At 41.6% G+C, this 13,619-nt stretch overlaps 1 protein-coding gene across 1 annotated transcript in view; it reads left to right on the top strand.

The window, feature by feature from the left end:
- The window catches only part of RHOJ (ras homolog family member J), a 78,186-nt gene extending 65,755 nt beyond the window's left edge, over window positions 1–12,431 (top strand). The window contains exons 4-5 of the mRNA XM_032875241.1: window positions 1,260–1,355; window positions 9,942–12,431. Coding sequence (XP_032731132.1) covers window positions 1,260–1,355; window positions 9,942–10,088 — 243 coding nt within the window. The 3' untranslated portion in view covers window positions 10,089–12,431. The remainder of the gene's footprint in view (window positions 1–1,259; window positions 1,356–9,941) is intronic.
- The last annotated feature ends 1,188 nt before the right edge of the window (window positions 12,432–13,619 follow it).

The following is a 13,619-nucleotide window of genomic DNA, read 5'->3' as shown; positions in this document are numbered from 1 at the left end:
AATTCTGAAAGGTAACTGTTTATTTTTTTTTTTTAAGATTTCATTTATTTATTTGACAAAGAGAGGCACAGCGAGAGAGGGAACACAAGCAGGGGGAGTGGAGAGGGAGAAGCAGGCTTCCTGCTGAGCAAGGAGCCCGATATGGGGTTCAATCCCAGGACTCGGATCATGGCCAGAGCTGAAGGCACACTTAACGACTGAGCCACCCCGGCACCCCAAGATAATTGTTTAAATGCAGTCTTTTACCTTAACTCCAGATGATAATGTTTGGCCATATTTATGGAGCCTGATTCCTGCTGCCAAAATATTGACGGCATTAACATCTTTGTGTAATTTGAGCTGATTTTATAATTGGTGGGCACTACATTGAACAACTGAGACTAGAAAAGAAAAAAACCCACAAATTAGTAAAGCTGAGCAATGTGCTTATAAATGGAACTTTACTAGATGAATATATTGGTTTTTCTTTAAAATTCAAGCCCACATTTATACCCATTCATGTATGCATAGGTGTGCATACACAGTGAGATTTTTAAAACAACTAAAATATTTAATTAAATTATCAAAACTAATCCAAACATATACTCCATTTTCAAAGCAGTTCTGCCTTTGAAAAGATTAACGCTTATTCCTTGAGCAGACCCTTTGGGAATTCCTCTTTGGGACGCGCCTTCAGAACCTGCAGTGACATTCATTAGAAGATCCTCACAGGAGGCAAATCTTGATCCCGGTGCGCGTGAAGACAAAGATGGATTCAGAGCCAGGAAATAGACTATTAAGAAACGAGTAATATAATTTGGGATCAAATGAGGCATTACCGTAAGGTAATAAGACTGATCAATCACGGTGCACCTCCTAGAAGTGGGATCTAAAAATAAACAGGGAATTCCAAAGATGCCTGAGACAACTGAGATAACTATGGGATTATTGGTGTAAGTCCTCAGCTCCCCAGAGGGACTTGCTTTTGAAGAAGAAAGCACATGGAAAACCTGATGTTTACATTTACAAAGAAAACACTTTAGTTTTTCAGATGTAACATGGGCATGTGTTTGTGCCTCCTCAACGAAAACTGAGTGACTTCATAGATCTTGGGGGAGTGGGGGGACAGGGAATCTCTACCATACCACGGTTTAAAAATCACAGTTAAAATCTCAGGTTAGATCTAAAAAAAAAAAAAAAAAAGTGAATTTATCATGTGGGGTTTTTTGGTTTTTTTGTTGTGTTTTTTTTGTTTTTTTTTTTGTTTTTTTTTTTGCCAGATTGATCTCCGCGATGACCCCAAAACCTTGGCCCGTTTGCTGTATATGAAAGAGAAACCTCTCACTTACGAGCACGGTGTGAAGCTTGCAAAAGCGGTACAGTCTGATTTGAATTCCATTTTAAGTATATGCTGACAGAAGAACTAGGTGTATGATTTGGGATGGGTGAGCCACGTATGCTCTTACTTTGAAGTTCAGTCTGCTTCCTGCTGTCCCCTCTGTTCTCGGTGGATTGGAAGGGACCATTTGGTTAGCGTTCTTCTCAGCCATCGTTGTCTCTTGTTAAGAAAGAAACCTGGTGAATTTAAACCACTGAAGCACTTATCATTTGATTTAACAACCTTTGAAATATCCGGTTGCCATAGTGCATGTGAGTAAAGGGAGTTATTAGATATATATATTTGACAACTCACTTCTTATTATCAATGTAATTCATTGAAATGACCCCATAAAAGGCATTTTGTGATTTCCTTAGGAAAAACTTAGATGAGCATCTGGTGGGGTTATATTTGTTCACCATCTAATGAACAGCCACTTAGAGAGCCTGGATTATGTCCCAAACAGCATCTAAAAGAGTAACGTAGACCAGCAGGTGACCAGTTGGAAAATCCAAGGGGCTGCTGACAGATGATAGCAACCAGCTCGCAGCTGGAACATTTCTCACTGATGTGTCTTCGTTCTTGAAAGCTTCATGTGAATGGTGATTCCGATGCGGAAATTATGTAGACCAAATCTTTGTCTCCCAGTTACTACCAAGATGTGTGCAAAAGCAGACACTAAAATGGACACAAGAGAAGAAGGACCAGGAGGCTTTTAAATCATATTTCCATAACCTGAATCTACCTCCTCATTGAATTAGTCATAAACCCAGAGACCTGGGCCAGAGGTTTCAGAAACTGCTCCTTTTCTAAAATAACTAAAGCTTTGGGCATACCTGGGTGGCCCAGTTGGTTGAACCTCTGACTCTTGGTTCCAGCTCAGGTCATGGTATCTCCTGGTCCTGAGATCGAGCCCCGAGTTGAGCTCTGAGCTCAGCAGGGAGTCTGTTTGAGATTCTCTCTGTACCCCCATCCGACACTCAGGCTCGTGCTCTCTCAGATAAATAAATAAATAAATAAATAAATAAATAAATAAATAAAATCTTAAAGTAATTAAGGTTTCTAAAGTAACTAACCCTGCAAAATGCATGCCCTGGGCAGAGAAGGCGTCACCCTTTTAAACCGATCAAGAAGAATATTACCTACAAATCCTTTGTGAACAAAAATGTATGCATTTCTCGTCTTAAAATGTTCTTATAGGCACCAAGACTAAGCGATACACTCAAATAGAAATGAATTAAATAGAATTATGTTTTTACGGATGCAACACATGAGAATGTCTCACACGTACTTGAGACAACACTTCCTACTTCTGTGAATATCATGTCAGAACTACCAGTGCGAGCCATTCATCGAGTTTTACAATATTACACACTTTACAGGCTCTGTCTCATTTCAGCCTCTCGGTAACCCTCTTAAGCTGATAACATGCATCTCATCTTGCAGGTGAGGAAACAGTCTTAGGGAGATGAACATGTTGGATTCACACAGCTGAAAATCATGGGAGCAGCTTTAATCCAGATCTGTGGGTGTGACCCCTGTGCACCTGACCATGGTGTAAATGGTCTCTTCCAACCATTTATTTTGCCTTCTGTAAAATGGGTACATGCCTATGTATGCCAATCTTCTACCTCCTCTTCGCACATTCAGTTTAACTTCCCTTGCTAAGGCACATAGACATATAGCTCCACAGACAATTGTGTGTGAGTCCAATATGCAATTTTTCACAATAAGGAGTCCCCCCCCCCAACCCAGAGAATCAGCTGGTACATTTTGCAGGAGCTGGTCTCTCTGTCCCTTGCTTCTGTCCTATATCCACCATTATGTTGTCAGCATCCTGGCTTGACTTCTCATTTAGGAAGTTGTTTTTCCCCTCTGAAAAGAAGTCACTCCAAAGCCTCCCATCTCGTTTCATACTTATTTTAAGAACAATGGCTGAGTTCACCACTTTATTGCCTTTTGCCAGTTTCTCCTAGCAACTGCTCTCGGATATGGAAAGAATCATGTTTAGCTTACGAAATCCAATTTAGAAGAAATCCAAGCAAGAGTTTAACTTGTTTCATCACAATACATGTAATTATAGAGATGCTTTAAGTTTCTCTGCTCCCTGACTTTCCTGTCAAGTAGTTTATAATAACAGCTAGCATCTATGGAGTGTTTGCTGTGTGCTAGGCTTTATGCCAAGCGCTTTGCATGCCTTGTCTTAATTAATCCTCACAGTAACCCCCTGAGGTGTGTGTATTATTAGTTCTACTTCCCTAAAGGAAACTGAGGCTCAGGGAGGAGACGGTCACACTGCTAGAAAGGGACAGAGCTGGGATGTGAAACTGCTTTAACCACCATCCTCTTCTGCTTCCCTCCTATATTCTGAAAAGAAACCCTTAGGTTTGGGGCTTCTATTTTATATACTGAAGCCCCGTATTTTATTTAATTTTTTTATTAATTATTTTTATTAACATATAATGTACTATTTTCCCCAGGGGTACAGAAGCCCCGTATTTTAATGTGCACATCCTCCCCCATAGTTTAAATGCCTTGCAAGTTCCGATTTTTTGTATTCGATTCCTTTTGTTCAGTACTTTTCAACTTCCAAAGCATTTTTCATCTAGCATCTCTTTTTAGTCTCAAAGGGCTTTTTATTTTTAAAGGATATTTTCATATCATGCATATTACAATTCTTTACACTTATCAAAAGTCAAACACATTCACGTAAATATGTCGTCTCAATCGATGATAAATATTCATTGTTATCCCTCTACTTGTTTTATCCTCCCTCTTCCTGTCCTTATTGTGTTTCTTAATCTCCAGCCAGCTTTCCTCATTTGCGCATGTCCACACTACTATTGGGTTTACTTGTCAATAACTCACTGAACACCTAGCATGTGCCAGACACCTTGCTACACTTTAGCCCAAAGATTATAATTCTTCATGCATTCTCTTTCCCAATTCCATTTGACACAACCTAAACCTGAATTTCTAAGTCCAGACTTCCTAAGTAATGGGTATTTCTTGACAAAACATTTATCACTGTGTCAGCCTCTGGCCTCTTTTTGCCCTCTCTCACGATCTTGTTCACCCTGTGCCTTTCTTACTGTTGTTCTCACTCTTCGTCTTGATACCTGTTTCCTGCTGGCTTTGGAACAGGTTTGCACCAGTGGGTTGACGGCAGCAAAACTATTGTAGAAATCCTGTCATCAGTGTTCAATCATATTTTTTTTAAGATTTTATTTTTTTGTTTATTTATTTATTTACTTATCTGAGAGAGAGAGTGAGCGGGGAGGGAGAGGGAGAGAGAATCTGAAGCAGACTCCACACTGAGCGTGGACCCCGACACAAGGCTCAGTCCCACGACTGTGAGATCATGACCTGAGCCAAAACCAAGAATCAGATGCTTAACTGACTGCACCACCCAGGCATTCCTCAATGTTCAGTCATCTTAATCAACCGGAGTCTTCAATACCCATCTACTGAGGTGCTTAGGAGGCTCAGTTGGTCAAGCGTCTGCCTTTGGCTCAGGTCATGATTCCTGGATTGAGCCCTGCATCGGGCTCCCTGCTCAGCAAGGAGTCTGCTTCCCCCTCTATTCCCCCCTCTGGCTCGTGCTCTTTCTCTGTTAAATAAATAAATAGAATCTTTAATAATAACGATAGTAATTATTAAATTGCCTACTGACTGCAAAAGTCACCATAATCTCCCTTGTTTTGTGTGCCAGTCATTGCTTCTCTTTCTCGTGGTCATTGAAAATTGTTTACTTCACTGCTGGGGTCTGGGTTACCAAAATGAAGCCCTTTTCTTCAAGAGGCCCATAGGCCAGAAGAGGAGGGTGACCAGCAAACCAAAGCCTGCCCCCTGAATGAATACTTAGAACTGAGGTAGCAGAGAGGGGGAAGTGATGGACACATTCAGGGAAAAAGGATTCCAAGACAATGTCTCAGGGCAAATGACATCCGAGCCAGGTTTGAAGGATAAGGACACGTTTGTCAAGTGGGCAAAGGTGAGGACTAGGGAGAAAAAAAATTCCAAATAGAGAGACCAGTACACATAAAAGTATCCTTTCAAGCACAGGGAGAACACTGGCAAGTGATGAACCAAACTTCACCCACAAATGCTTTCATCCGTCCACACGTGTATTTTTAATGTGATTTAGTGGCCAAAATTGAACAATAGAAAGTTTTCATGAAGATACATATTTCTGGCTTCTAAAAAAAGAAAATCAGAAGGTTTGACAGCACTAGGCCAGCATTTCCTCATCAACTGCAATCCTTCAACAGCATTTTCGAAAAGGCACCTACCCTTCAGTTTGCCACGACCCCCCCCACTCGATCTCACCTACACTCGAGCAGCACACTTACATCATCTACCCACCCCTGAGCTGGCAACCGCTGCTTTATACTCTTACAAAAAGTCAGCTGCAAATCCATCCAGCCTAGAAACATTTTTCCTCTTGGAGCAATTTGTTAGGATGAAATTTATCACACAAGCTGTTGGGTTCCTTTCCTTTTCTTGGCTTTCACGTTACCTGTACCTTTCCTAATTCTTAAATAAGAGAGAAAAAACTTCTGGTCATTCACTGGTTGCTGAGATACCAGCTTCCCCTGTTTATTTCACTAATATTTTCTCTTCTCTCCGTTTATCAGAAATGCCTTACCCTTTCGCCCCATCCCCTCTCTCGTCACCCTCACTACAACGAAAACAACATCTCCATTTGTCTGCTCGTTTTGCTTTTCCAGCCACATTTCTTTTCATTCGCTGGAGGCTGCCCCACAGAGTGGTTAAGACAAATTCCAACCTCTGACATTGTTTCAGTTGTGTGCCCTTCCGGAGGTAACCTCTTCTCTCTGGCATCTGTTTGCTGAGCTGCAAATGAGGATGGTGACAGGCTTACCTTGCCAAGTCCTTACAAGGATTAAGTGACCCAAAGAAAGGTGAGGTCCAGCTCAACAAGCTATAGTTGTCATTAAATTCATGTGCCTCTCAGAGGCATCTATAGCCAGGAAGACCTCTTTGCCTTCATTCCTTCCAGTGACACTCTATTTTATTCCATAACATGTCCCACCTCCACAACGACAACCTGGAAGATGTAGGAGGTTTTCTTTCACGCGACTGGTCACTGTGGATTCTGTTTGTCCATTTGTTTGTTTCTTTAATTTCTTCTTGTCAGACTCTTGTATGTTCTCTACATGTCTGATAAATTTCTCAGCTTTGGGGTGATACATTTCAGCCATTATAAAGCTATGAGAAAAGTGTTCCCTCAGTGTACATTCCTCAATCTCTTTTTTTTTCCTGGAAAATAAACCATTTTGGCAAAGCATGTCACAGATTGCTAACATGTGTATCTAAACAAGCATCCACAAATCCTGCTCTCTTATAGAATGTTCCAAATACTTGGCTGTGTAGGTCATTTTGCTCCAAGAGGCAGAGGAAGCTCTAAGGAAAGCCATGTTTCCTTGAGACCGTTTTCCATTTCACAACGTTGAAGTCATTAATGAGGTGGTTTCTTTTTAACAATGTCTGTAATGGCTGTGCCTTTTCCCTGAACCAGGGTGAAGTCTTCTCTCTGACCCAGAGCACTTGATGGATGGTTAACAAAATACTCACCTCAGGGGTGCCTGGGTGGCTCAGATGGTTAAGCGTCTGCCTTCGGTTCAGGTCATGATCTCCAGGTCCTCAGATCGAGTCCCATGTCAGGCTCCCAGCTCAGCAGGGAGTCTGCTTCTCCCTCTCCCTCTTTGCTTGTGCTCTGTTTGTCTCTGTCTCTGCGTCTCTCTCAAATGAATTAAAAAAAAAAAAAATCTTCAAAATACCTCATAATTGGGTTCTCTCTCACACAACTATTTCCCAAATCATGCCCAAAATCTCTTTGCTATTTTACCTGGAACTATCAGTCCGAAACAGTGTTATATTAACTCAGTTACACAGTAATGCCTTGATCCACTGTTTCATTATCTTCAGAAATATCTGCATAGGGACAGAGGCATTTGGGTTCATCCTCCGCCTTCAGAAGGCAAGGCCTGCTGGGCTGTTAGGAGCACCCAGGAGGGAGGATGACGCACTAGCCCTGCCCATCTTGCAGCATCTGATGGCCCAGAGCCCCACCTGAACTGAGCCTTCCAGAATCAAGGAGGCTTGTGAGCTTAGTGGGGAGGCATTCCAGACAAATGGCCCCTCAGCACTCTCTAGGTATTTTTTCAGCATGACAGAGAAGAGCCCGCGTTACAAGCAGTCCTTCGGTCGGTAACTCACGGGAGTGGTGTGCTTTTCACATGTTCGTAGCAAGCATTGGCCACAATCCCAAAATGTAATCGATGCTATTTCATGACATTATTAGGAAAATGGTCTCTATTTTTATCCATTTTTTGCATCCATCTGTTTTTAATGATTTTTAAAAGCCATTTTTGTGGGGGGAGGGGTTGTTGCAGAGGTAGAGTTTAGTGATTCATCAGTTGCAAATAAAAAAGCCATTTTTTAATCCAAAGGCCAAACCGTGGTTAAAATGAAACCGTAAGAGCAGTTTTTAATATCCAACATCTCTTCTGTGGATGTTTTCCTTTAGCTCATACAGAGAGAGGGAGAAGCCCACATGGGGCTCGATCCCAGGGTGAGCTGAAGGCAGACACTTAACCACCTGAGCCATCCAGATGCCCCTCGACCAGCTCCTTGCGGAGTTGAATAATAAGGGCAAGCATCATGGAACAAAGAACACAGGCCAAGAGACCGAGATTCTGGTCTAGTTCTACTGTCTGGTTGGGTACCCTTCAACAAATCATTTTACCTTCCGGGGCTTTTCCCCCTCTATCCTAAGGTCTACTACAAATTCCTTTAGTTCATGCACTGCAAACTGGCTGGTTGCTGCCAAAGAAATCACACATTAGTGTCTTGGCCCACAAAGTATTTTTTAAATTGGTAATTATTACCTAAAAATCCAAAAGTCCAATTGTGCAAAGATGGCCAGCAGTGAACCATGGCAACGACTGTCCAGAGCTGGCTAAGACTGCCAGCTCTTGGGGGGTGGGGAGGGGGTTGTTCAGGTTCCCCACAGTTTCCACCTGTCCCTCCAGGCTGGCACCTTGCCCTGCTTTCCTCATTAACAGAAGCTACTGGAATAGGCATGTGATTCTGCTACCCTGCTCTAGTCATGGATCCGCTGTGCCTTCCGAGGGCTCACCGTCCAACCACCCTCTTGTGAATCTGCTTCGATTCTTTAGTTATTCTCATAATGTGAAGTATATAATAAAAACGTTTCTCCAGATGTCCCTAATATTAAAAGGCCCGCATCATATCATTAGCTAATGCCAAGCTTATGAGCAATTAAAACCCTGAGTCTCCCTCACACGAACAATCTCGTGGGTTTGCCTGCCAAACATGGTCTGCTCTGGCTGGCTATTTTTTAAAGAGAAGCTCCAGTTCTGGACTGAATTCCTATGTTTCTCAAAGGGATTTTTGTGATTATCAAATATATCACAGTATGAAATCATCAAAAGCTTTGAAATAAAGTCTGAGGCAAGAACAAAATATTATCGTTTAAGTACGCATGGAACGTATACTGACAAGGAGGGTGTCTCCATCAGTAAATATATTTCATGATTTTTATTTTACATGTTTCGGGTTTTTCAACTCCTTAGAAATACACCTTTTAAAGTATGTCAAAACCAAATAATAATACCAATTGAATATTACCTTGGTGAGAGAGACTTCATCTGAAGTGCATTTTAAGGGGCGGGGGGGGCGCCTGGGTGGCTCAGTGGGTTAAGCCTCTACATTCAGCTCAGGTCATGATCTCAGGGTCCTGGGGTTGAGCCCCGCATCGGGCTTTCTGCTCAGCGGGGAGCTTGCTTCCCCTGATCTCTCTGCCTGCTTGTGATCTCTCTCTGTCAAATAAATAAAGTCTTTTTTAAGAAAAGTACATTTTAGGAACACCTGGGTCCCTGCTCGGCGGGAAGCCTGCTACTCCCTCTCCCACTCCCCCTGCTTGTGTTCCCTCTCTCACTGTGTCTCTCTCTGTCAAATAAATAAATAAATAGTCTTGGGGGAGAAAAAGTACATTTTGGTGAAGAACGATCTATCAAACCTTATCATCCACTCCCTTTCTATATGGTTTACCAACCAAACTGACACTGCCTTCCTACATACAGAAGGAGATACATTTCACTCGTACCAGATTTACACATTCCGCACGCCTATGAAAGGGTGCTAAAAACAACATCATGTAGCCCTGTTGTTCACAAAGTATATTTAAACCATATCACTGCTTTTGAATCCTCTCTCAAGTTTTAAATTTGTTATATTCTTATATTAGGAATGAGTGGCAATGGCTCACTTTCAGAACTTACTGGTTAACCAAAAACAATCCACAACCATTTACTGCTAATATCAGAAAGTAAAAAAATATGAAAATCAAGATAGTAGATGCAACTGGAAATGCAAAGGGAAAAAAACAAAAACAAAAACAAAAGCATCCAAACCAACCCCAGGGCTATTGGCAGGACAAGCCCGAGGCAGCACTTGGCCCAGCAGGGTGTGACCCCACTCCGCTTTTCTCTTTTCTTTCCCTCTCATGCCTTTCTCTCTCTCTTTTGTGTTGAAGATCGGAGCACAGTGCTACTTGGAATGTTCGGCTCTAACTCAGAAAGGTCTCAAAGCGGTTTTCGATGAAGCGATTCTCACCATTTTCCACCCCAAGAAAAAAAAGAAACGCTGCTCTGAGTGTCACAGCTGCTGTTCAATTATCTGAGGCTGCTGGGGGTCTGGCCTCCACCCCACCTAAAGGTGACAGTGGCACCGACCTCTCAGACCAAGCTCAAGCCATGAAGGAAGGCGCGACCAGAGAGGAAGTCCCTTTGCACGGAGCCCTGCTCCTCTACCCCAGGAGCCCCCAGCGAGCACAGCACACCAACTGCCACGTCCTCCCCTCTCAGCCCGAAGCATCCACATTGCACACTCCATGAAAATGCTGAGCCCTCCCAGATGTCAGCCAGCGCTGCTGCTGATCATATTGCAAATGAAAGCAAAGACCATGTTGCATTTTGCGTCTTCCCTCCATGAACGTGAAGCTGATGAGAGGAGATCATCACCAAGATACCAGAAGAGGAACTCAGTTCCTGTATTGGTGGCCTTACCCCGTGTCTTCTACAAAACCCAGGAACACTATACTAACCTTGTTCTCTGAATCTGTTGTTAAACCTATGTGTCTTGCATTTACTTGTATTATTTTTTAAAATGTACTAATTTATCAATTTACTCAGGCCTTACAAGTCCATACCAAATTAGCCTCAAGGCAAAGATTTTTATATTCATTTCCATTTTCAGCCTGTTTCTACCAAAGCTATTAGAACCAACGCGTACCTCTGAATGCCTGACTGTAAGAAGGAAACAAGAAAATGTTACAACTTTTGGAAATTTACAAAGATTTTTGAACCTGGTTGAAAGAAAAACACCACCTGAATTGTTGCAGGTCCCCATTTTTGCCAAAGATTCACCCTAGAAATGCTTTTGCTGATGGGTAGCCTTATTTTTTTCCCATATTTATATTGTCATGGCAAATTACAAATGAACTGTGTTTAAGAAAGTAGTATTTCTGCTTTTTAATCAAACTGATTGGAGAAGAATATGGCAGACCTAAGTTTTAAAATATTCTTTATTCAGCAAAGTGAAATTTCCTGCTCCCTCCCTTCCTAGGTGCCTGCCCTTTTCCTCCCTTAATTTCACTTTCTCCCTTGCCCAATAATAACCTGATCTAAAAGAAATTCTGGCCATGGGGCATGAAAAAGTAAATGTTTAAAAGTCCCCAAAGGTTAAGCAAAGTGCTTCCATATTTCCACTTGCTTCAACCCGAAGGGCTTCTCAGCTTGGTTCATGTCCACTCCCCGTTCCATTTAAATGACATTTTCCAAGTACAGCTGGTACTAATATATTGCCTCTCCCTACTTCCTACACTCACTGTCCCAAATGTGTATTTAGGGGATGGATCTGTGGGTACCAAGTTCTGAATCCGTTTATCCCCTGCTTCCAAAGTGCTGTGCTCTGTAGAATAACACCTTGGGTCTTTGAAAGTAAAAGCTCCCAGTAAGGAATGATGTGCGCTTTCTATATGCCTCTTCCAAATAGCGAGGGATTCTTGCATCACAGAGTGAATTATTTCCTAGCTTTTAATTAGAGACGATAAAGTCTCCTAATTAGTATTATTTGCTTGCAATTACCCTGGAAACACCCAGGTAGGCAGTTTACTTTTTATTTCAATTGCATAAGCAAAGTGCCTCTTGCAGCATCAAATGACACCAATTTTAGCATAACAATTTCCAGATTCACACTCCTTCTGTTGGAAAAATCCAGTCTTTTCCTAGTCCCTGCTGCTCCCGGAGATAGCCCCATATAAAAGAAACATATGATGTGGGTCTTCTCTGTTAACGCCTTCCATGACATCCCCTCAGTTTTTGGGTTTTGTTTGTTTGTTTAGAATTTCTGAAATGAGTTGTTCCTTCTTCCATGTTGCAAGTCCTATTTCCCTGCTCGACCATCCAGTTGCTAAACATTTTCTTAAACACACACATACAGGCACGCATACACACAGACAGAGACACACACACCCCCAAACTAAAAGAAAACGGGAGTTTTGTGAGCCAAAGCTTGACATTTAGAGACAACTAGGACTTTCTTCCTCTGTAAATGGAAATCAACCATCCATAAACAGTAACTTTACAGAGGTTATGGATTCCTTCTTTACAAACAATAATGAGAATTTAGCCCTGTAATAAATGAAATGCTGTTAGCCAGTTTTGTTGCATCATTGCATGGTTACATCTTACTAAAGGGCCATTCCTCACTTCTCACTGATGTTGATGAAAGAGTGCGTATGTTTGCTCTACGAAGGAGAACTTTCCAAACATGTGCATCTAAGAGGCAAATGATTCCCCAGGCCATGACCTGCCTACTGGACCATGGGAATTAACGAGTTCACAGTGAGAAAATCACTCTCCCACCTAGAACCAGAACCTGGAGACAATCTGTTAGTGTCTGGGTGGAGAGGCTGCTAAAGGTCATAAAGGTCATAAAGCTCATTATTAAATAAAATAATGAAGAACAAAACGACATAAATGAGTTAATGTCATTCCACCAAATTAACCATGTGTTGCCTGTTTCATGGCAAGAGGTAGTTCATTTCAGTAAAACATATTTCCTGCCGTAAGATTAAATAAAACTATATTCCAAAGCCAAAGATCAGAAGAGATCTGAAAGAAGGATCTGAAGAAGGATCGTTGACTTTTGACCAACTTCCAAAGTCAAGAAGGGGAAGCCAATCTCCATTGGAAGGTAGAGTCTTAGCTTTTCAGAGCCAAAAGAGGCCCCAGAAAATACAGTCCAACTCCCTCATTCTACAAATGAGGAAACTCAAGTCTAGACGGGTCAAAAGAAATGTGTTGTGACAGAGCTGGAACAGACCCCAGCCATTCTGCTTCCCATCCAGTGCCCCGAACTTCGCACTGTAATCTATTCATTATCAGAGATACTAAGTTATAGTTTTGCAGGTGTGTTATTGGAGTTGCATTTGTTCATCCTACAGATCTTAGCCCCATTTTAAATACATGACTTAGGCCACTATAATTTAGATAATCCATCACACTGGATAGGAATTTGATCTGCAGTATGCTTGGGATCCACAATGTACAACGTTCTATAATCCTCATCTAATTCCACAGTATACAGCAATGTAATCCCAATCTAGTGGCTTAATCAAGTAGCTGGTTTGACAGATTTTTTTTTTCAATCAAATGGTTGGTTATTTGGTAGAATTAATGGACCCCTGGGCTGTTTTGGAAATACAAAAGACTACTACAAGAGTCAAAGCCATGTCATCGTAAGTAATCTGGGCTGATTTCTGCAAAGAAAAGGTACACTCAAAGAACAATTACTAAATGTAATAACTACAGCAAGCCTAAACCAGGAAGCAGTAAGCTGGGAAATGAAAAAAATAAGTCATACACTTATGACAAGAACTAAGTTTTGGTCCTGAGACTCCAATAACAATATGTCTGATAATGATACGCAAAGAACCATTTGGAAGATTTCTGGTCCATAAAAGAAGGATCCAGATGCAGTGGATGTAACCATACACAATTTTCATAGAAACATCAATGAGGAAATAATATTTAAATGGTAGTAAAAGAGAAATCACAACCATGTTCACAGCTTTAGGAGAAATTAAAGTTAAAAGCCAAACTTGAGGCCACAAAATGTACATTATGTACTGTGTAGTTTCTTTGAGCAG

Source organism: Lontra canadensis, unplaced genomic scaffold (assembly GCF_010015895.1).
Source record: "Lontra canadensis isolate GAN:19392208 unplaced genomic scaffold, GSC_riverotter_1.0 scaffold55, whole genome shotgun sequence".
Classification (NCBI taxonomy): domain Eukaryota; kingdom Metazoa; phylum Chordata; class Mammalia; order Carnivora; family Mustelidae; genus Lontra; species Lontra canadensis.
The sequence above is the reverse complement of the archived record's forward strand: the minus strand, read 5'-3'. Positions and strand labels throughout refer to the sequence as shown.